Source organism: Microcebus murinus, chromosome 7 (assembly GCF_040939455.1).
Source record: "Microcebus murinus isolate Inina chromosome 7, M.murinus_Inina_mat1.0, whole genome shotgun sequence".
In the NCBI taxonomy this organism is placed as follows: domain Eukaryota; kingdom Metazoa; phylum Chordata; class Mammalia; order Primates; family Cheirogaleidae; genus Microcebus; species Microcebus murinus.
In genome coordinates this window covers 93487413-93511901 of record NC_134110.1, presented here as the reverse complement: position 1 = coordinate 93511901, position 24489 = coordinate 93487413, and the positions used below count along the sequence as shown (strand labels likewise).

The following is a 24489-nucleotide window of genomic DNA, read 5'->3' as shown; positions in this document are numbered from 1 at the left end:
AAAGATAAGTACCAAGAAGTCTCTGTCAGATATACTGATATCTGTGAATTTAGCCAGAACAGCTAAGAAGCAGCTTATCATCTGAAAACCAACTTACTAAGATCTCAATTTACCAATAATAAATTTCTATATTTACTTTTTAAACATTTTTATAGATTTTACAGCACTTTATATGTGATTGGATATTTTTAAAGGTTTTCAAGAATTTCTGAAAAGTTTTAATTAATTGATTAATATTTTCTACTGATATGGTAGGCAGAATAATGGCCCCCTAAACAATTTCTAAAACCTATAAATGTATTACTTTACCAGGAAAAAGAATGTTGCAAATGTGATTAAATTAAATATATTAAAACCAGGGGGATTAGAACACTATCGGGGTGTGGGCACACTTATAACCCTGATTCAAGCATAACAAAATTGATACATATAACCAAAAACATTTGTACCCCTGTAATATTTTGAAATTAAAGAAAAATCCTTAAAGAAATAAGATTAAAAAAATAAGGGACTATACTGGATTATCTGGGTGGTCCCAATCTAATTACAGGGTACTTATAAGAGGGAGGCAGAAGGAGATGTGACAATTGAAGGAGAGAGAGAGAGCAAGTTTTGAAGATGTCTCACTACTGGCTTTGAGGATGGAAGAAGTGAATACAAGCCAAGGAACGCAGGTGGCCTCTCAAAGCTAAAAAAGGCAAGGAGACAGATTCTCCCCTAGAGTGTCCAAAAAGAATACAACCCTACAGACACCTTGATTTTAGAATATATGTACCTGAAGAACTATAAGATTTTTTTTACATGATCCATTTGGAATTTATTTATTTATTTATTTATTTATTTATTTATTTATTTATTTTCAGCATATTATGGGGGTACAAACGTTAAGGTTACGCGTACATTGTCCTTGCCTCCCCTCCCTGCCTCGAGCCAGAGCTTCAAGCGTGTCCATCCTCAGACGGTGCGCATCGCACTCACTATGTATGTAAACAATCACGCCTGTAATCCTAGCACTCTGGGAGGCCAAGGCAGGTGGATCGTTTGAGCTCAGGAGTTCGAGACCAGCCTGAGCAAGAGCAAGACCCCATCTCTACTATAAAGAGAAAAAAATTACTTGGACAACTAAAAATATATAGAAAAAATTAGCTGGGCATGGTGGCGCATGCCTGTAGTCCCAGCTACTCTGGAGGCTGAGGCAGGAGGATCGCTTGAGCCCAGGAGTCTGAGGTTGCTGTGAGCTAGGCTGACGCCATGGCACCCTAGCCAGGGCAACAAAGTGAGGCTCTGTCTCAAAAAACAAACAAACAAAAAAGCCTGCCATATCTATAAGATTCTAAGTGTGTGTTGTTTTAAATAGCTAAGTTTGTGGTAATTTGTTGCAGCAGCAACAGGAAACTATTAATAATATAATCCATGACAGCATTTTAAAGAATATTTAATTTTCACTTGTCAAAGAAAAAATTATTCAGTGGCACGTGTTAAAGTGTGGTAAGGAAGACTGTATTCAGGACCATTATGGTAAGTATAGGGACCACTACAATGGGATTTTGCAGCAGGGAGATAGATGGGGCACATTCCGAACAGGTGAAGGACAAGTGAGACTTTACAGCCAAGTAGCCAGGTGAGGGTCAGCAGATGGAAATTACTAAGAGGAAGCCTAGGTGATGATCGGGACTCTGGCTAAAGCCACCTCACAGGTGTCTTACTGGACACAGGCCAGGGTGATCAGACATCACCTGGGGGATGATGGAGGATGACAAACTGTCCAAATTTTAAGGGTGAGAGGTTCTTGCTAAATTGACTTAACAGGCTTTTTGTTAAAATTGGATTTTACAAGAAAGTGCACAAAAGGACCTTGAAGAAAGTTCAGGAGCCTTACTACAGCTTGGTCAGGTCGAGTGTTCTTGTCGTACCTAGCCCAAAGAAGAAGGTCCAGACAACAATGCCTTAAGTAAACCATCTTAACATCATCACTCTCATCAAAGATGATATAAAATATCATCAGCTTTCAACCTAATTTCCCTTCTCCTGGCTTTCATCCCCTCACCCCCGCTTTTTTTCTTTTGTACCGTTTCTCAATCCTCCTTGCTGGTACCCTCTCATCTACTAGCCTTTAAATGTCGGATTTACTCAAAGTTTTGTCCTGGGTTCTCAATGCTTTTCTAGATACAATACCTCCCTGGATGATCTTCCCATTCCCACAGCTTTAAATTCTACCTATATGCTGAAGACTCTCAAAATTATATTTTTCCCCTGAGCTCCAGACTCATATTCAACTTGATAATTCATCTGCGTATCTATATGGTATCTCAAGTTTCACATGTTCAAGAGATAACTCTAATTGTTTTTATTTTCCATCTCCCAACACTACCTCTTTCCAAGTCTTACTCTTCTTAGAAAATAGCTCCACTATCCTCCTAGTTGCTAAATCAGAAACTTAAAAGTCATCGTCATATTTTTTTTCTCATCTCCACATGCCACTGTGCCTCCAAAGTATGCCTCACCCCTCTGTCCTGCCCCTCTCTACAGTTCTCACCTTTCTCTGAGGGACCTTAACTACTACAGTAACCCCCTAACTGGCTTCCACTTTGGCCTCAGTCAAATTCATTCTCTATACAATTCTCAGAATGATCTTTTTTAAAAATTTCAAGGCAGGTGTTATCAATATTTGACTTCCTAACTGAACTTTGAGTAAAATTCAGATTCTTTATCATGCCATGTCTCCTGACTTTGTCTACATCCTCTTCTTATACCATTTGTCCTCACTTCAGCTTCACTAGACCATATGGAGCTCTGTCTGTTCCTGGTACATTAAAATCTTTTTGCTATCTCAGAGCCACCACACCAGCAGTTCTGTTTGCTTGAAACATCCTTCCCCCAAATCTGCACATGTCTAGTTCTTTTTCATCCAACAGGTCTTAGAGAAGACTATCAACTCTTGGAGAAGCCGTCCCTGACCACCTTATATAAAGTAATTCCATCTGTCACCCCAGTCACTGTCCATCACATTATTTTCTGTATATTACTTTTTACAATGTATAATTATTTTTGTCTATTTTATTATCTATCTTCTTCACTAGGATATACATTCCATGAAGGCAGGAATAAGATCTCTTATGTTCACTCTTAAATCCCAGTGCATAGCTCGTATTAGAAACTCCAGTAAGTTCATGGAAAAATTTAATTAAAAAATAAAAATATAAACTTTATTGCTCAACCTAAGCTCCCTCAAGGTCAAGAAACTTTTGTAAACAATGGTAACAGCCATTTGGTCCATCCCTAAAGAAATGGGGGTCCTGGGAATTTAACTATGTCAATGCAGTCTTTTTTTACATCATTAACTGAAAAAAATGGTCCCTTTAAAGATTTTTTAAGGTTAGCAAACAAACAAACAAACAAACAAGTCAGAGGAGCCGTATCAGGACTATAAGGTAGATGGCTAATGATTTCCCATCAAAACTCTCAGAAAATTGCTTTTGTTTGATGAGAGGAATGAGCAGGAGTATTGTCATGGTGGAGAAGAACTCTCTGGTGGTACTTTCCCAGGTTAAGCCTTCCCAGGTATTTTTCTGCTAAAGCTTTGGCTACTTTTTCAGAATACTCTCAAAAAAGCAGAAGTTAGGGCCGGGCGCGGTGGCTCACGCTTGTAATCCTAGCACTCTGGGAGGCCGAGGCGGGCGGATTGCTCAAGGTCAGGAGTTCAAAACCAGCCTGAGCGAGACCCCGTCTCTACTATAAAAATAGAAAGAAACCAATTGGCCAACTAATATATATATATAAAAAATTAGCCGGGCATGGTGGCTCGTGCCTGTAGTCCCAGCAACTCGGGAGGCTGAGGCAGTAGGATTGCTTGAGCCCAGGAGTTTGAGGTTGCTGTGAGCTAGGCTGACGCCACGGCACTCACTCTAGCCTAGGCAAGAAAGCGAGACTCTGTCTCAAAAAAAAAAAAAAAAAAAAAAAAAAAAAAAAAAAAGCAGAAGTTACTGTTCTTTAGCTCTCCAGAAAATTAACAAGCAAAATGTCTTGATCATAAAAAAAAAAAAAAAAAAAAAAAAACTTGCCATGACCTTTGCTCTTTATGGGCCCACTTTTGCTTTGACTGGACCACTTCCACCGCTTGATGCTATTGCTTTGATTGTGCTTTGTTTTCAGAATTGTACGGGTAAAGCCATATTTCATGTCCTCTTACAATTCTCAAAGACATGCTTCAAGATCTTGATCACACTTGTTTAGAATTTCTCCTGCAAGATTTGTTCTTTTCTGCAGCTAATCTGGGAACAACAGTTTTGGCACCCATCAAGTGAAAAGTTTACCCAACTTTAATTTCTCAGTCAGAATTGTGTAAGCTGAAACAGTTGAGATGTCTGTGGTGTTGGCTATTGTTTATACTATTAATTGTTGGTCGTCTTCAATTAGGGCACAAATAAGATGAATTGTTTTCCTTGCAAATTGATGTGGATGGTCTGCCACTGTGGATTTCAGCTTCAACATCATTTTGTTCAATCTTAAAATGAGTTATTCATTTGTAAACTTACGATGTCTTTGGAGCATTGTCTTTATAAACTTTTCATACATCATCACCTGTGCTTCACCATAAATCTGTTGTCTGTTCTTGCTTCACTTTTAATAGCATTCATGTTGCTCTAATAAGGTCTATTTTCAAACTGATGCCTTATCTTTCTAGTGCCTCAAACTGGATCCTGTTTGGACATGTTATAACAAGTTAGTATGAGTTTATTTTAGTGCAAAACAATGTCAAAATCCCTGCATTGTTTGTTCATAATATGCATTTTCCATGAAATTTTTGAAGCCCCTTCTGTCTGTTGAGTGGATGGATAAGGCTTCATTGCTTCCCAAAAATGGTCTAATTTAGGGAATGAAACCCCAGAATGAAGATAAAGGGGTTGAACTTTTAGTTCTGACTCCAGTCTGTTATAAGTGGTAGAGAATTGAAAAATCCCAGCCATACCTAGTTATAAACATGAAAAACAGGATATCAAAATGATCCGTGACTACTCCTCACTCAATAGGCTGTCCTATTCAATATCAGAGACACAGGCCTAAATGATTACAACTTGTTCATGGCTTGCAGGAAAGTTTTTCTAAGAAAGCAACAGGAAATGATAGATATATCCCAATGGTAGCATGAATACCTTTTAAGCCTATTTGTAAGAGATATGCTTTTAATATAGAACAATATCATATAACTGTTGATATGTTTGAACTGGTGCTAAGTCTTTGTATTACAGGATCCAAACACTTAAACCACACTACTAATCACTGTGTTTGTCCTTTATTATATAGATTCATAGTGATCTCTGAAATGTTTAGTATTTCAGTGAAAAGAAAATAATTAGAAATATAAGACAGTTGATTTTACTTTTTGAATTCATATTCTGAGATGAACAAATATTTCAAAAGAAGTTTCAATTGGCACGAATTCTACTACATCAATATAAGCTCAAAGCTAACTCTCTAAAATTGAGTAAATTCTAACTTCTTAAACACATATAGACTTCTCTTTAAGGTCATAGTTTCACTTCCAGATGGGCTGGGTTATGATTTTTAAAAAAGTAAAAAGACAAGGAAAGTAGATAGCTATACAAAAGTGGATTCAATAACCCTCTGAGCTGCAACTAAGGAGAAAGAAAGAAATGAATATTATTAGAAGTTGGGAATCCATTTCTAGAAATAGAAAGGATTAGCTAAAGTTAAATTAGACATATATCAAAAAGCAGATGATTAAAAGAACGAAGAATAGGAGAGAGACTAGGTCCTTGACTAAAGAGAAATTGTATGGTGGTATACTATAAAAAGTGAATATTTAATTTTTTTAGGATGTGAGCTGATTTCAATATTGCAACTATACTTACAATGAATAAAATGTGGGCAGGCATGTCCACATACACAATTAATGAACAGTATTTCAAAGAATTCTGCAAATCTTTTTTTTTAATTCAAATATTTAAATAATATGGAAATAAGTTTATAGTCCCCATTGATGAGATAAAAGAACTCAAACATTTATATTAACTGAAATATATGTTAGAGTAACGGAGAGTAACAGTAGATATTCTGGAATAAATTTCTGTTAAGTCACAACTTTATGACTATGAGAAGATATATCTCACACCTGATTCTCCAGGTTTTAACCTTTACTCTCCTTGCCCACCCTTGAAGCCAATATCTTTGGCTATGATATGCTCTTACTATCTTGACTCCCAAACTTCATGAAAAAAACTACATTAAATCCTCTCCTCTTAGCCCCCTCGAGTTCTTATAATGTAGATTTTTACTCCCAGTGCTCTCTTGGAATTGAACTTTGTAAAGTCCCCATTGCCCTACTAATCAGGAAATTCAATAGTGGTCTTTTTTTAGAAGGCTTTGAGTCAATGACATTACCATCTTCCCTAAAATTTTCTGTTCTTTTGGCCCTAAAGGAGTTCCAAACACCACATCCCAATATATGTCACTTTGGCATATTGATTATTTTGAATTAACGAGAGAAAGATAACAAATACAAGAAGGGCACTCTGACCTTCCTAAACACAGGAGATAAACTCCCTCGTGAAAGATGCTCTCCCTGCACCTGGAGGAAGACCTTCTTATCAGGTCTTCCTGATAAGATGGGGAGTCAAGGGTTAGAGAACTCTGTACTAACAAAACTTGTTAGATTAACCCTCCTCTTGCTAGCCACTTCTCCATGGTTAACTAGCCTAGGCCGCCCCTCCTTGCTTTGTCACATTTTCACAGTTTTCTACTTTTTGTCCAAATCGGCATATAAATGGTCAGCTCTAACTGCTTCTTTGGGTCTTCATTGCCTTATGAGGACTCTATGTCTTGCAAATGTGATATTAAATAAATTTGTATGCTTTTCTCTCCTGATAATCTGTCCCTTGTCAATTTAATTCTCAGGCCCAGCTGAGAACTCTAGGAGGGCAAAGGTAAAATTGTGCCTTCCCCACCTCCTTGACCGGCTTCTCCCCAGGCTGTCCTCACACCCCGCAAGCCCTAATACTTGGTTTCATTTTCTGATTTCTTTTCTTTTATCCTTGCTCTCTTATTCCCTGTTCCACAAACAGTTTTTTGGCAATAACATATGTAAAGGAGGAAAAATAATTTTTTCTCTATCCTCCTTAGTTCTTAGATGGGATCCCCTTAACAAAAGAGAGATTAACAAGAGAAAAACAAACAGAAGCTTATTAACATGTGTGTCTCATATGTACATGGAAGATACCCAGGAAAAAATTAGCAATTTTCAGAGAGGTGGCTTAAATTCAGACTTAAATACTATCTTAAGCTAAAAACAAGCACATACACGGGTGGGGCCGGCCAGTTATGGAAAACTAATGGTAGATGAAGTCTGGCTGGTAAATTTGTTGTGTAGATTCCTCTGATGCCTTCTCCAAGCTAACAAGGGTCTAAAATTATCTCAGGTAATTTACCTTAGTCCCTCCTCATAGAGAGGAAAGGAGGGACACCTTTGTAAATTTATGTCCTGCTTTTAGGCAAACAGGGGAAGAGCAGAGGAAATTTCTCATATCTTCTTCTCAGTTACCTTCAGCTCAAAGTAATCTGTATGTCAAAGAGGTATATTTTGGTATGGTGTTATTCTGCTACCCTTCACATACATTTCCATAAATAAAAATATCATTATTTATATCTGTTTAATTCTAAAAACAAAAGCAAAGGCCTCAGTTGTATCTGTTGTCAACTTCCTTAATTGGTGTGCTTAAATCATTACATAATAGTCTATTTATAAAAAGTAAAAGAGAAACGGCATTTGAGCTACTCAAAATTATTTTTTAAACTATTTTCTTGATCTATGGTTCAGCATTAACCCATGTATTCCAAAACTACAGGCTTTGATGTGGTAACTACAAGCTTCAACAATAAAAGTGATCTTTTATATTTATTTACTTTTCTTTTTAAAAAAATTTTGTTTTCCGTGTTGCATTTCCTTTAATGTCCCTAGTATGGGAAATTGAGTTGTCATGTGTCACGGGTTTTTTTTCTTTAATGTTTGAAGTCTAGTACTGAAAGGGATAGAAATCAGATGCAAACTTAAGATAAAATTTACAATGTAGGGGTGGAAAGGGTATAATACCCTTCATCCCCATTACAAGGTTCACAGTCGACACTCCTAAAACAAATGAGATATTAACAAGAAAAAAATCATAACAGATTTATTTAATCAAAGTTTTATATGATATGGGCACCCTCAAAAATGAAAATATAAAGATTCGGGGGAAACTGTCTATTTTTATATTTAGGTTTGACATATAATGGACAGTCGTGTAGAAATGAGGTTGAACAAAATGGTGACCTAATGGTAATAGACAGACCCAGCACGGCCTGTCTGTTCAGAGTCTTCTTGGCCTTTCTGTGTGGCATTTCTTCCTCCTGGACACAGGCCAGGACCCTTCAGAATGACAGTCTTATGATTTACTATCAGACAAGGTAGGTCAGAGAATTTCTTTATGGCCAACTCTTACACAGAAAGGGGACGGTCAGAGTAATATTTCTAGGTTTTATGGCTGACTTGAGGGGAGAAGACTTCTGGTTTCTACGACCTATCTTGGGGAAGAGAAATTCTAGTTTCTATGACCTGGCCTTGGGAAAAAGGAACAGGAGAAAGAAGAGCTGGAAAAGGTCAGAAAGAGACTTTGTTTATGAGAGCTTCCAATGTCCTTCAGTTCAAAGTACTCAGCACACCAAAGCACTGTACTTCTGGGTATCATTTTCTGAGCTGCAATAACAAAAAACTTAAGTAGTTTGGACTTTAACTATAATTTGGAGCTATTGATATTCTCACTGCAATTTTAATGCAGTCATTGCAAAGAATAGTACAGTTTATGAATATGTTATAGTTCCAACAAATTAAGTGAGAACTATGCTGGGAGATTTTATGAGTGTAACAAATATGTATGATTAGTTCATAAGTTGACTCTTGTTTTATTTGTATAATATAAATTTTAGTTAAAGTCATATTGAAAGGAACTTATAGTCTACAATAGAAAAGGTCATTGGGTAAGAATGCTTAAACTATAGAAATTGCTATGAATTTTGAGATGATGCTAGTTCATCCTGAAACTAATGAACTCTATTAAGATGAAAAATAATATATAGTTTTGTAATGATCAAATCTAACTGTAAGAAATTAAATCTGATGACCAAGAAAGAGAGCAATCAGTGTGCATCTCTGAAGTTTGCCTGCAGGTAAATTGTCTTGTGTTAAACTGAATTCACTAGCTAAAGCAATTATTTTTCTATAATATTTTCCCTTCAGAGAGTAACTGCAAATGATACATGTAGCAAACCAACAACCAAAAATATGATGTAAATGTTTTATTGTCAATAAAGTGCTGTAACTGTGAAGGTAACTGAATAGCAAACCAACAACTGGAAAAAAAAAGATGTAAAATGTTTTATTATTGAGATAATGTGAGACATGCTTATAATGTTACTTTGAATTCCTTGAACTGAGGAAAATCTAAAAGTGTATAGTAACTTTGCCTACTGACTTGCACCAGGAATGTTTCTAATGTCGTGATTCACTTCCCATACGCAGCAGCATGTTCAGGGTTTCCCCACTGTCCTTGGCCTGAGACCTCTACCCTGGTTACTGTCAGTGTCACTGTGCATAAATTCAAGGCTTTCATTTCCCACTGGCTTCCCCTAAGTTTTCAGAGTTCCAATCTCAGTTTGAGGCACTCAAGAGTGTCCTGGGCCACTGAGTTGGAGACTGTCCTCAGGGGGACCTTGGAATGCACAGACGTGGGTTAGTTGGTTGTGTGGTCAGCAGCCAGCCTCTGGCCTCTCAGCAAAAGCCACGATGGTGCTTGCTCCAGCACTGTCCCCGAGCACTGACAATGGAGCACACTCGGAGCGAGTGGAGGCTGGAAAATCAACAATAGCTGACTTCACTCGGGCCCCCAGCTGCCCTGCCGTGAGCGCACTGGTCCAGGGGCCACCATGCCCTCTCCCACCACCTCCTTCTTGCTCCACATGGGCAGTTGTAATCTTTGGTTTACTTGTAAGTCAGGAACCTGGTCTCTCATCTATTCTTTTTAATCTATTGTTTATGACAAAAATAGTATGATCTTAGTCCTTGATAGATGACACTTCAGAAATATTAAAGGGTGTGTCTTGAGGATCAGAAACCTAGGCTGTTGTCTCCAAATATGCTCTGAAAGCATGTTTTGATATGAAAATTTAAGGTTTGTCTTCTTTGTTCTTTTGACTAACTGTGGTGCTATTTTCTGCAAACTACTGAGGAGGAAGGACCTACCTCCCTTCAGGATATGAGGAATGGTCAGGGGCTAGGAGGGAAAAGACAGCAGGTAATATGAGAGTACACATCATACCTAAAAGTACCAACTGCATGGGATCAAGTCCTAGCTCTACCACCAACTAGCTGTGCTACCTTGTGCAAATTAATTTTCTTCTCTGTGACTTAATTTCCTTACCTGTGTTATTAAATAGTTTCTCATGGCTACTGTAACAAATTACCACAAACCTAACCGCTGAAACAACAGAGATGTATTCTCCCACAGTTCTAGAGTCCAGAGTCTGAAATCAGCTTCATTGAGCTGAGTGCGAGGTGTTGGGAAAGCCATGCTCCCTCTGGAGCTTTAAAGGAGAATCTTTCCTTGCCTCTTCCTGCTTCTGGTAGCTACCAGCATTGCTTGGTGGTGGCTGCAACACCCCAGTCTCTGCCTTTATGGTCACATTGCTTTCTCCTCTTCTTCCTCGTGTCTAATCTCCCTCTGCCTCCCTTTTATAAGAATATATATGATTGCATTTAGGGTCCACTCAGATAATCCAGAATAATCTCCCCATCTCACAATCCTTAATTTAATCATGTCCGTGAAGTCCTTTTATGCCTTATAAAGTACAATTAATAAGTTTCAGGGATTAGAACATAAATGTCTTGTAGGGGGACAATTTTTCAGCCTACTATAAATTAGGTTGATAATAACAGAACCTACATGAACATTAAAGAATATGCTGTATGATATTCACTTAGAGTATTGTCTAGCATGCCGTATGCAGACAGTAAAAGTTAGCCCATGATGGTAATGCAGAAAAAAAACTGTTTCAAAATAAAAATTGCTTTTTAAATAACACATATGGAGGGTCTTGTCTATGGATTTTTTATATGTGTTAACTTTAAAATGTAAATATTATTCAAATGATTGTATCTCCACGTTGAATAATTATAATATGTATAACATATATAAGTAATATTATAGTTTACGCATACGTTGCATATAGCCATTGCTGGCTTTGTCTTTTTTCACTTTTCACTTAAAGTTGAAATCATTTCAGCAATTTCATCCATCCCGAATTCTTCCCAAGGTCAAAGTCAAAGATGCGATGTAATATGATTGCCTCCTTTTGCTCTCTGTCTCCTGCCCACCTAGGATACAGACCTAATGACATTCAACATCTCTGTGCATCGGTCATGGTGGAGAGAACATGGGCCGGGCTGTGTGCGGAGAGTGCTGCCACCCTCAGCCCACGGCATGATGGACGATTACACATATGTTTCCGTCACGGGCTGCTTCGTCGATTTCCAGTACCTGGAGGTCATCCACAGCGCCATCCAAATACTACTCTCCGTAAGTGTCACTTTTGCGTCATTATCTGACCAGGACTCTTCTTTATTGGCTTTTTGCATCTAAACCTTCTCTCCACACCTACTTGGTAGAAAGTGCCACAGATGAGCACACAGAGAACATCCTTTAAATGACAGAAATAACAGCAATTATAGTATCACTAGCCATCTTGATGGAAGGTCATATCTTTGTCCTCTTAGCATCCAGACTTTTTGTTTTTAGAAGCAGTTAGTTACTATAGTTCCTAACTTGAAATACAACCCACACCACCCAGTGAAATAGTATCACCATCTCCCAGATGTCCTTTAGCTACTTCAGGCTCTTCTACTAATGCACATGACTTCCAGAGCAAAAAAGGGTGAAAACACATACACCCAATGGCTCGGTCAATCTAATAAACTTCACATTTCAAATAATAATTCCTTAAAACACAAATCCCTCCAGAGACTTTCAGCATTTTGGTGCCTAAAATTTAGTAGCAGGGTATAATTTCGTAAAGAGAACAGAGAAGTGAAATGGCTTGATTATACCACAAAAGGTTTATGTGCCTCGGATTCCTTAAAGGTAATTTCCTTCCACCCAACTGCCCCACCCACAGTTGACCACAGTGTGAAGTGGGATTAATTTAAGGATGTATAACATCATCAGAAAGGGTGTTCCTTTGAGACCCAGCAAGGACTTACCATTTAGTTTGAATCAATATACAATAAAGCCATTCTCAACCACACTTTTTAACCATCTCAATTCTTTTATCCAACTGGTTACTGTTAGCGAGAATAAGAGACACAGGCTCAATCATAAATAACTGAATAAATAGCGGAAATATGAGAGGGGCATGTCAGTGAAAAAGTAACCTTGGAATTATCTATAAAAATAACTTTGAGAAATCCTTACTATAACTCATTCTGTCAATTTATTGTTTAGAGTTCTATGGCTCAGGAATTTGGGCAAGGCTCAGCTGAGTAGTTCTTCTGCTCCACATGATGTTAGCTGGGGTCTCTCATGTAAATGCCACGTGTATTGGCTACAGTCACTCATGTCAGCCTGCCAGTTGGGAGCTCTGCTGGGATGGCCACGTCCAAGGAGGCCTCACTTACATGTGCAGCACTGGCTGTTGGCCCCCATTCTCCTCCACATGGCTTCTCTTTCTGCAGAAAACTTTACCCTCTCTGATAACAACGCAGGTGGTTTCTAAGAGGAAAAGCCCCAATATGCGAACGTTTATTAGGCCTCTACTTGGCTAATGTTTCCTATTGTTTCATTGGCTACAGCAAGTCATATGACTGAGCCCAGAGTCAATGTGAGTGGGTGCCATAGAAAGGCAAGAATTCTGGAGGTGCGGGTTGTTAGGGCCACCAGTGTAGGGGTCTTACCTCATTTACTCAATCTATTAATTATTGTTCTTTAATCTGGATGTCTCAAGTTTTAAAATGTTGGCTTAGAGCACATTTGAATTACAATTTTTGAGAAAGATTAAAGATTAGAATAAGCCAAAAATCAAAGATCTTTTAGTGCTCTGGTTCAAAGAAAGGCAAATTTGACACTGAATTCAAAGAAAGGGATTGTGCCGCAATGCCAAGGAATTTTCTTTTAGACATATAACAGGTAAAATGATCATTCTAGGTTTTTGTAATCATATTTATAGGTATAAATATACTACCATTTGTCAATATATGCTTATCAACCTTTCCCTATTCTCTGATCTTTCTTTAACCTAGCAGTTACATATGAAACTATAGTAAAATATGTATGTTTAATAATTGTTTGCCTCCAAAATATCATGGAGGCAATTTTTAAAAATTTTTTCAGGCTATTTTAAGGTATAAAAACTCTATTGTATACTACATCATAAAGGTTATTAATTTTTGTAACATGGAAAACATTTTTCTAGAATCTTTCATATGTGGGAAGGTCACTCTTCTTTTAAAAAAACTCTAAGGTAAATTGCTAAACTGTTTCTGTGGAATGATGGCATAGTGTCCAAATCTTTATAATGCAGCGGAATATTGAGGAATCAAAAAGTCATTTCCCCATAGTAACTCCAATTCAGATAAATAGCAAGGTGAAAGTATTTGTTTGAAAAGGAGCTGGACTGTCTCAGAAAAACACTTCCTAAAGGGAAAGCTAAATAAACTGTAGATATTGCCACCTAAAGGTACTTATAACTTATAAATGAATTCCTCAACATATTATCTTATGAACATTCAAAGCTGCCACCATGAACAGTTATCCTGACTATACTGTTCAGCATCCTGGAAATAAAAACCTGGTTGCTACTCTCTGACTTTTCTTGTGCTGTATACCTGCAAGACAAGATTTTCAATATTTTATCTTTTTATATTAATATTAAAATAAAATATATCCTGAAATTATTTCACAACTATCAAATTATGTGTTATTGGTGTGGTTGATTTTATATGGGTTTATTGTGGTTTTTGCTTATTTCATATGATTATGTTTACAATTATTAGAACTGTGATTTTTTAAAAACTCTGACGATAGGAGAGTCATTCATATACCAGGTGCCTAATATGTGCTGAGATGTTTGCCCGGTTACTGAAAAACCAGGGTGATGGTTGGAATATTTAATAGCCTGAGAGGCATGGGCAGCAGGGGTTACCCCTTTAATACTGGAGGTACAGAAATGCCTAGAATCTAGAGGAGGGACTGACAGAGGTGTCCAGGATAGAAGAGGGGGTCCTGGGGGTTTAAGGTCAGCAGCTGTCTTCCAAATCAGAGGGAAGTGTTTGAACGATTTGCCCATGGAATACAACTCAGCCGGGGAATACTGCCTGAACAATCATCCCAGGTACGAGCAGAGCTTGGGACTGGAACAAAAGAGACCTCAGTCATAACCATGCTTATGTGAACATAAGAACTGTGCACAAGCTAGGTGGAAACGAAAAAATAACAGAACTCAGAAAGGTGGCGATAGGCAGGATTCTAAGATGGGACAGGGGCTCAGGGAGCAAATCCCCCAGCCTCCCATGTCCCCCTCTGGAGTCAGGAGCTCCTTTCAGCGCGGCCGAGCCCTGCAGGGCATCCGTGAGCCTGGGCTCCCTTCCTGGGCTGTCCCGCTGAGGGAAGACAGAGCGTACAAAGCTGAGAGAGGGTTCCCATTGCCCTAACTCACGGAGACCTATAGCAAGGCTCCTGCAAGCTGTCGCAACACCAGGCTGAAGATCAGCGTGCGCACCAAAGAAAGGTTGTGGACGCAATGAAGGGAGGAGCAAAATGCAACCGTCCCAGAAGGTGAGGCATCAAAGACAGTAGCCAGAACCTGGCTGTAGATGATGTGACCTGCCCCATCCATCAGGCATGCCCCTTGCTCCCAGGGCGATGACTCCAAAGTGCAAATCTCCGATCACTCTTCAGTGATTCCCATCAGCTTCAGGATGAAATCCAAGTTCCCTGCTGTAGCATGAGATCCTCCTGGTGAGTGCCCGACTGGACTCCCACCCTCACCTCCTGGCACTGCGCCAGGGGAGCCCAGCCACCCTCTGTGCACAGCCTGGTGCGTTCTGCCGCCCGCAGGCCTTCCTGCTCATTCCTACCTGCGGCTCTCCAAGAGCAGAGGGTTAGTGGGGCGGGTTCTCCACCCCATCCCTTCTCCCTCCCACCCCAGCCTCGGTTCTCATCCACCTGGCCACTAGCAGGCATCTTTCCGCTAGTAGACGTCTTTCTCCAAAACGTTTCAGGATATGCTAATTTCATTTTTAAAAATAGAAAGTACACTCACTTGGTTCAAAGGCATAAATTGTATGCAGTGAAAACACTCCCTCCCACGTTTGGGACCCATGTGCCTGGTTCTATCATCTCTGCTCCCAAAAAGACACACACTTTTATTCTGTTTGTTTTTGTTTCAGTGTTTTGCGTGAGTCCAGCATGTTTTTATACAAATACAAGAAAATATGACTATATATTTCTATTGCACCACACAAAAGCTAGCGTATGATATGCGCACTTATGAGCCCTTTCTTTTTTCCTTATACATTTTATAGCTATTTCCATATCAATATGTCAGTGTTTCATTGTTTATTTAATGGTCCCCTATTAATGGACATTTGTACTGTTAACCCCATCCAAATATAACAGTAATACTAAATGTACACATAACACATACATGTGTCTATATATACATATATATATTATAGGTAGCATAATGTATAATAGTATAATATATTACATATTATAACTATATGTAGTATGACTATTATACACAAGGATCTACTAAAGACCTGTGTGTTCCTGATACTGAGACCATTTCCTAGACTTGCCCCACTCACTCACCTCAGGCTATACTAGATGACCTCATGCCTGGGCACATTGTTTTATTACCACGGTATCTCTGATCTGTCCATCCACACCAGAATGCAATTTCCTTGCAAGCTGGAATTGCGTCCTTTTTTTCACTTGCTCATGTCTGTAGTTTTAGTAACTAGCAGAATGATGGCAAGTACATATTTGCTGTATGAATAAATGACCAATGAACAAGAGATTCCAAAGTCTGAAGTAGGTAAACACACACAAAAAAAGAAACCATGGAACAAAAATCAGCAAGGGTTAATGCACAGACAAAAATGCAGGAGCCAGAGGGAAGATGTGCTTTGACATCTTGGAAATTAAGAGAATGTAGGTAAAAAGTTTTGCACAGTGCATTGGTTCAGAAGCACTCAATAAATATTAGCTTTTTATTGCTATTACTAGTATTATTATTGATGCTACTATTGCTCTGTGCTTGTTCCTGTCCTATGTGGGCTGGTCCTTCTTTCAAAGTCCTAAGGGCTCCATCCTGGTGGCGCCGTGTGTGTTGAATTCTGAGTTCTTTAATCTTGCACCTGACCCTCATTTCCTGTGTGAAGATATGATTCCTACAACCTTCATAGGACACAGCAATCATAAATCCCTATTCTGAGGGCTGAACTTTTACTTAATAGGGATCTATTTTCCTCTTCCAGTTTCCCAGAATCATTTCCTACCTAAGCTTCGCAAGAACATTTGGCTGACTACTGAATATATTTTCATGAAAAATCTCAGAATTACTACAGTAAAACAAGAATTTAAGTAGCCAGTTAAGTGCCAGTAGGATGTCCCTGAGGGCCATGACTTTGACTTCTTATTTACTCTGTATCCCTAATACCTAGGGCTATACTAGCTAGCTCAGAGTGGTCACTCATGCATAGCTGTTGAGTAAATTGTTGTACAAATTTTCTAGATTTTAGGTTTACAAAATATAAAGTGCATAATTTTTAAACAATGGAAGCAATTTAATGAGGCTATGTCTTGATTTTGTCCTGAACCCTTTGGTAAACAGAAACTATCCAGAAAACATGCTTTCAAATTATTTCTAATGCAGATTCTTTTTATTTGGATTCTTGAGGATACAGGGAAAAGGAAAGTTGATCTGCTGCAAGACTATAACCCTACCTTTGAATTTGTTCTTCCACATTTTCTTTATGTTGAGAGTGATTTTACAAGTTTAGCTTATCTTAGTTGCTTTACTCCCATTAAAAGGGATATGGAAACAGTTTCTGGTGAAAATTAAAAACTATGTATGGTTAAATTCCAAGCAATATATTGTATGCATTTTCATGTCAGATTCTTACTCTGGGCATTTAATATCACAGATTTAAAAAGGATATATATATGTATATATATATATGTGTGTGTGTTTATATATATATATGTATATATATATATGTGCTATATTTTGAGTTGTAGTGCTTAACTATATATATTTGTGTATGTGTGTGTGTATACATATATTTCTGAGAATATATATAAGAGAATATATAACTTAACTATATATATTTGTATATGTGTGTATACATATATATGAGAATATATAAGAAAATATATATATGTATACACACACACACACACACATACACAAATATATATAGTTAAGCACTACAACCCAAAATATAGCACATATATATATATATACACACACACATATATATATATTTTTACATTTATATATCCTTTTTAAATCTGTGGTATTAAATGCTCAGAGTAAGAATCTGACATGAAAAATGCATACAATATATTGCTTGGAATTTAACCATACATAATTTTTAATTTTCACCAGAAACTGTTTCCATATCCCTCTTAATGGGAGTAAAGCAACTAAGATAGGCTAAACTTGTAAAATCACTCTCAACATAAAGAAAATGTGGAAGAACAAATTCAAAGGTGGGGTTGTGGTCTTGCAGCAGATCAACTTTCCTTTTCCCTGTATCCTCAAGAATCCAAACAAAAAGAATCTGCATTAGAATCTGCATATACATATATATATGTGTGTATACACACACACACACACAAATATATATAGTTAAGCACTACAACCCAAAATATAGCATTTTCTTTTTGTACTAGAGAATATGGATAAAATATGTCTGCTTGAAAGAATCTCTATTACTATTTACTCTCATTTTATTGCACTGTATTTTGCTCATTTAATACCCAAACATCGGAAACATAAAATCTTAAAAGACTAAAATAAAACAAGTAACTTTAATATGTGCATCACATGTGACAAGCAAAGGGTCATTATCTACAATATATGATGAGCTCATTTACATTAATACTAATAAATATGAGAATTTAGTAACAAAGTCAATGAACCCTGCAAACGAATGTATTCACATGAGGGAGAAATATCCAAATTGTAAACAAAAGGATAAAATATGTTATCTTTGATAGTAACCTAAGTGCAGGTTAAATTTTTCACTAATTTAGCAACTGTTAAAAATACTAGCACATAGAATTACAATTCACTTATTGGTAGAGGCATTCTTTATTGCAAAGATCATTAAACTGTCCATAAATTTTGTCCCTGTAAACCCACTCAGTGAAATTTCTCCTAAAAAATGACTCAACAGAAACATAAACAAACAGCTACCTGTGTGATGTTCATTTTAATAGTATTTATAATAGCAAACCTGGTTATGTCTAAACACATACAGTTAACAGCATGCTGTAACAATTTACAGTACATTAACATGATTAATACATCAAAAGCAATAACTATGTTAATTTTTAAGATTAAGATCATATATAAAACATGAAAAGATTTTCATGATTTAAATAAGTAATCAAGGAAGAAAGTTAGGATGCAAAAAAAGAAAGATATAGAATTATAGATTTGTTTTCCCAAAAACTGTTTTTTAAGTGTTGTATCACATTTTAAATAATGTAGTTTAATAATATGATTTGTATAGAAGAGTAAAAGAGATATTATGGGTGTTTTCCTTAGATTATTAAGCAATCATAAATCTTATAACACTTACTTGTTCATTTGGAGGCACTCTTAAAACTTAGTTATCACTAGACATTCCATTTTAGTGGACTACTCCGTTATGGGGTAGATAGTTCGATAACAATGAATATTCAATTTAAAGACTTTTTTAACTTTCAGTGTTAGTTATTTGCTGGTAAACATGGATCCATACACTCATGTTAATTATTAAACAAGAAATAAATATATATGTTTAAAGGAGCTCATTTTTATAACTAATAGGAAAATTCTAATCTCTGACCCTGAAAAAGATCTTTAAAACTCACTTTATCGATCTGTCTCTGGAGCTAATTTTACACATAAATTGTCTTGAATCCTCACTGTCAATGTAGTCTCCCTCATGTCTGATAGGTGACAAGTCTCATTCTTTAACATCTTTAGGGGCTGTCACCATGGTCAGAGCTGGGGTCGTAGAGCTCTGAGAATTGGTTTTCCATCATCCCTATGTCCTTTGCATTGTATCTCTCTGGTCACCTCAACTTTCATCAGTGTTCTCTGCCCTTCATGCCAGACACATTCAGCTTAAAGATAAATTAAAACTCAATAGAGAAGGGTGAATAGTAACATTGGGCCACAAGGTATCCTGTGGAATCTTTATTCTCCAAAGGCTGTCTGGATATCTGTTCTATCTACTTGTAGAGTAAATTGCACAAAGATGAGCACAGATAATACTATTGCTAATTCAGTAATATACGCCCACAGAGTATAAGAATGCAAGTCAAAAGATAAGTGAAAATTAAGCTTTTGAAATGAGTCCCAATTGCTTTTAACTGTATCTCTCCAAAAATGTAAATATAGTTAAAAGTTTGTTTAATTTCTATGTTAACATTTGCATTTATTTAACAAACTCTTAGTATATGTTTGGAGCTGTTATAAGTTTTTTGCAAACAATGAACTCATTTAATTCTTGACATGACACAAAAGGTAGGTATTATTATAGTCATTTTACAGATGTGAAAACTGGGACACACAGAGAAGTTATTAACAAATAATTTGCCCAAGGTCTCACAGCTTGTGAGTAAGTAAAGGTGGATCTCAAAGCCAGGCACACAGACTCCAGAATCCACGGTCTACTTCACTGAGCTTCCTCATGATGTAGGAAAAGGAAACGTCCAATTGCCCTGGAGCCCTTTGCCAAGTTCAGTGCTAAACTCTCTTGGACCTATGAGGCTAGTGACTCTCTTATTGGATTGATGAACTTTACTTGGCAGCTCCAATATTTGAAACTTACACCAAGAGTGCAATTATGTCTGATAGTTAAAAGGTTTGTGGAGTGAACAGTTTAAAATGTCTCCTTTCACCCTTGAAAACATCTCCCAACCACCATTTTGTTTTTCAAAAATGGAGGATTTCAACACTCATAGTATGCTAAATATATTGGATTTTTGTTGGTGGTGGTGTTCGTTTTTGCTTACAAGGCCTTTCTGGGTGCTGGTAAGAGGAAAGAAATCATAATCAACCTCTCCTGCCCCAAATTCTTTCCAAACTAACCCTTTTTCCCAGAGAAGCTGTTTTTATATAAAATAAATGACCTCTGCCCGTACCAAAATTTTGAGCAACTTCTAAGCACTACACAGAAATATTAAAAGATTTAAGTAAAGTTACTCCCTACACACCATCTCTGGTCTCTGTATTCAGTTCCATCCTCAGAAAACGGAAGCAACAGTTTATCTAAACTTCCACTCACCCAGGAAATCACTCATTGGACCACCAAAATATCGAGAGGGCTTTATGGTTATGCAGGAAGATTCAGAAGGCTTTTGTGGAAACATCTGTGTTCAGAAACCAGACTATACCTGGTCAATAAAATTGTTTGGGCTTGAAAGTCTGTTTGATGAAATGTAATTTTAAGTCATTTCTTTCTTTGTATTTGTGTCTATGCAGATTACTCTCTCTGTGAAATGTGCATACTTTTTTATTAGCCTTATTGAACTATAACTCAATATACTATAGTGTGCAATTCAGTAATGTTCAGGATATTCACAGATATGTGCAACCACTACTATGGTCAATTTTAGAACATATTCATTAACTCAAAAAGAAACCCCTATCACTTAGCTATCACACCCATAAGCAAGTACTCATCTACTTTCTGTCTCTATAGATTTGTCTACAGTGGATATGTTGTGGAAATGAAATCATGTAATGTGGTCTTGTGTTTTTCTTCTTTCGCTTAACATGTTTTCATAGTTCCCCCATGTAGCATGCATCAGAACTTCCTTTTTATGGCTAAATATAGTCTATCATACATTTAGTTTTAATATCTGTGCCTGTTATAACTGCATGTACAATATTTAGCAACATTTTCAGAATTACAGTTCAAATTTGGATGGCCCTCACTTACACACTCATAAAACCATAAGTGGAATTCAGGCAATCCACTGTATATTTTGTCTACATAACATCATACGAATCTTTTTGAAACATCTGGGTTACAGATAGCAATCCACAGTTCTTATATAGAAATTCAGTCTTATATAAATCTAATATTAGTGTTGTCTATCACTTGTCCACAGCATTTATGAGTTTTAGCGATTTAAAGCATGTCAGTGTTTACAGTTTATATTGCTCTTATACCATAACATTCTCCACAATCATGTATATATGATTGGATTTTATTCTGCATGTCAATCAGTTATCACAGACATTTGCTTCCAACCACAAATTCCATATCATTTCCTAACAGCAGAATTCAGTCTCCTGAGCCCTACTGCTCCTGATTACCCCAGACAGACATGTTTGCAGGTCTTCGTAAATTATTACTACCCTACTTCTTTCAAACAACCACCTAAACATTGATTATTAAATGAAAAAGCAAGTTGCAACATTTAGTAGACTTAAATAAAGTTTCATCAGAGAAATTCAAAGCTTAATTAGAAATCACATCTAGCACAAAAGCCATTAATATGGAAAGTCTGAGATCTGTTTAATAATTAATCAAGATAAACATTGTTACTGTGGGTTTATGGAGATATTTGAGGCAAGAAAGTTAATTTTATTGATGCTTTACTTAGGATAATTTTATGTCATTCAGATGTTGGCAGACTTTTCATCTTTAGCCTTAGGTTAGACTAACTATGACGTTGAAAAAAGTAGCTATTCATAATAACAAGAGTTAATTCAAAAACATTTGCACACTCCCTTGAGAAGACCACATTTTGTATAAATTTTATGAAGAAGATCTTACATCAGCTTTTATATTCCTTCTAAGTGAGAACAGGCAGTTTCATTCATTAAAAAAAAAATGTGCTCAGGAAGCCCCACTCTGTACAAAGCAGTGTGCGGACAGCGTGGGGATGAGAGGATGGAGGTCAGCTAGACAAAGTCGAATGCGTCGCTCTCCTACCAGAATCTGTCCTTCCAGTATCTTTCAGGCTCTTATGGGAGATCAGGCAATCAAAGGGCCATAAACTGGGACAGAAAGTGAGAGCTCTAGAATTAATTTCTAAGTGCCGTTGGGGCTCACAGGAGGAGGCTGAGTTCAGGAAAGTTGTGGCATATAACGTCTATCTAAAGAGTTCACTCTTGGATGAAAAGAGAGAAAAAGGAATTCCATGCAGAAGGAACAGCATGAGCAAAGAAATAACGGTAAGAAAGCAAGGAAACAATCAGCAGTTTCCTTTGGCTTGAGCAAAGGGTACGTGCACAGTAATAGTGGCCTAAAGCTGGAAAGGAAGGTTGATGACAATCACAGAGGGGCTTGAATACCAAGTTAAGGCTTTGAGCCTTTACCCTGAGTGAAATAAAGAGCTATTTTTCGACCTGTAAACAAGTAAGTGCCATATACAGAACTTTAAACTCAGGAGGCTATTCTGACGGCATGTGCAGGGATGGGTCAGATATTAGGATATTCTTCTAATAGTCTAGACCATACTTCCCAGAGTGTCCTGGGAATGCCTGTGCTACAAACTGAACCTCAAGAAGGACTCCATGGTGACTTAAGTTTCACTAACATCATGTTATATTCACTCCTTGGAGATTCACTATGTAAATTATCATATTAAAGTTTCTGAGAAATCCTGCTGTTCAATAAATAAAACAAAACAAAACAACTGTGTAAAAAGAAGACTGGGGTGCTCTTCCAGATGAACAAAGACTGAGTAAACATGGCAACTAAATTAAACTAGTGATTCTAGACCCAACAACATACAATAGTGAGACAACTGTGGAAAGCTGTATAAGGTCTGTGGATTAGATAATACCATTGTCCCAATGTTAATTTCCTGGATTTTATAATTATACTGTGGCTGTGTAAGATGCTAACATTTGAGGAATCTGGGTGAAGAATACAGGAATTTGTTGTATTATTTTTTTTCAAATTTTCTGTGTCTGAAATAATTTCAAAATCAAACTTCAAAAACATTTTTTAATAATTAAAAAACTACATCCTCAAACAAATTTTTGGGTTTTTTTTTGAGACAGAGTCTCACTTTGTTGCCCAGGCTACAGTGAGTGCTGTGGGGTCAGCCTAGCGCACAGCAACCTCAAACTCCTGGGTTCAAGCAATCCTCTTGCCTCAGCCTCCCAAGTAGCTGGGACTACAGACATGTGCCACCATTCCCAAATGATTTTTTCTATATATATTAGTTGGCCAATTATTTTCTTTCTATTCATAGTAGAGACAGGGTCTCGCTCTTGCTCAGGCTGGTCTCGAACTCCTGACCTCGAGCAATCCGCCCTCCTTGGCCTCCCAGAGTGCTAGGATTACAGGCGTGAGCCACCACGCCCAGCCACATTCCCAAACAAATTTTAAAGGGAAACACTCTGGGACATACTGGAAAAGTTTGAGGAAAAGTTGGAGGGATCAGTATAAATGGAAACAAAATGGTAGACCTGAAAACCTCACTGAGACCTGGCGCCTGACTGCAAGGGGAGGTGAAGGGCAAGTGACGCCCACCCTGCCTGCCCTGGAGGGCAGGGGGTCTGCACCCACAGAGCAACAGGGAGAAAGGGCCAGGCTGACCGAGTAAATGAGTTCGGATTTGGACACAGCATAGTCTTGAGTTCATTTTTGCTCTTAGCATTTTTTAGGTCTATATGTGTTTTTAAACCTAACTACCTGCCTACCATAAAGAAATCCCCTCTCTTGCTCTTTCCATCAGAAATAGTCCCCACTGCAATGAGTCACTGGTAAAGGGAAATTAGAGACAAAATTATCCAAAAGAATTCATAAAAATCCCAATTATTTATTTTTGAGAACATGGATTTATTTATTTCAGATCTCCACATTATTCAGAAGTAAACAATAAAATTGTTGGAATTCTCCACTTAAAATATTGTCCCTGAGGGTTCCTCAAATTCTAATGCTCTAGTGTTAGTAAAGACATGGTAACTCACATTCCCTTTTCCACAACCTATGAAACAATGAAGACACAAAGTGGTTTTTGTTAAAAAAAAAAATTCTTTTTACCAAGTAGTCATACACACCCTCAAACCAAATATCAGACAAAAGGTAGACATAACAGGCTGATGGTTGAACCATCAAGATTATTGCCTGAAATTTTTGTTCTCATATAAATGTTTATTTTTGTAAGAACTTATTCAATATAATGCCTTTATATTGATAAT

At 37.3% G+C, this 24489-nt stretch overlaps 1 protein-coding gene across 1 annotated transcript in view; it reads left to right on the top strand.

The window, feature by feature from the left end:
- Window positions 1-24489, top strand: part of NKAIN3 (sodium/potassium transporting ATPase interacting 3) — a 671237-nt gene that overhangs the window by 490527 nt on the left and 156221 nt on the right. Inside the window, exon 4 of the mRNA XM_020288813.2 lies at window positions 11427-11624. Within this exon, the coding sequence (XP_020144402.1) occupies window positions 11427-11624 (198 nt within the window). The remainder of the gene's footprint in view (window positions 1-11426; window positions 11625-24489) is intronic.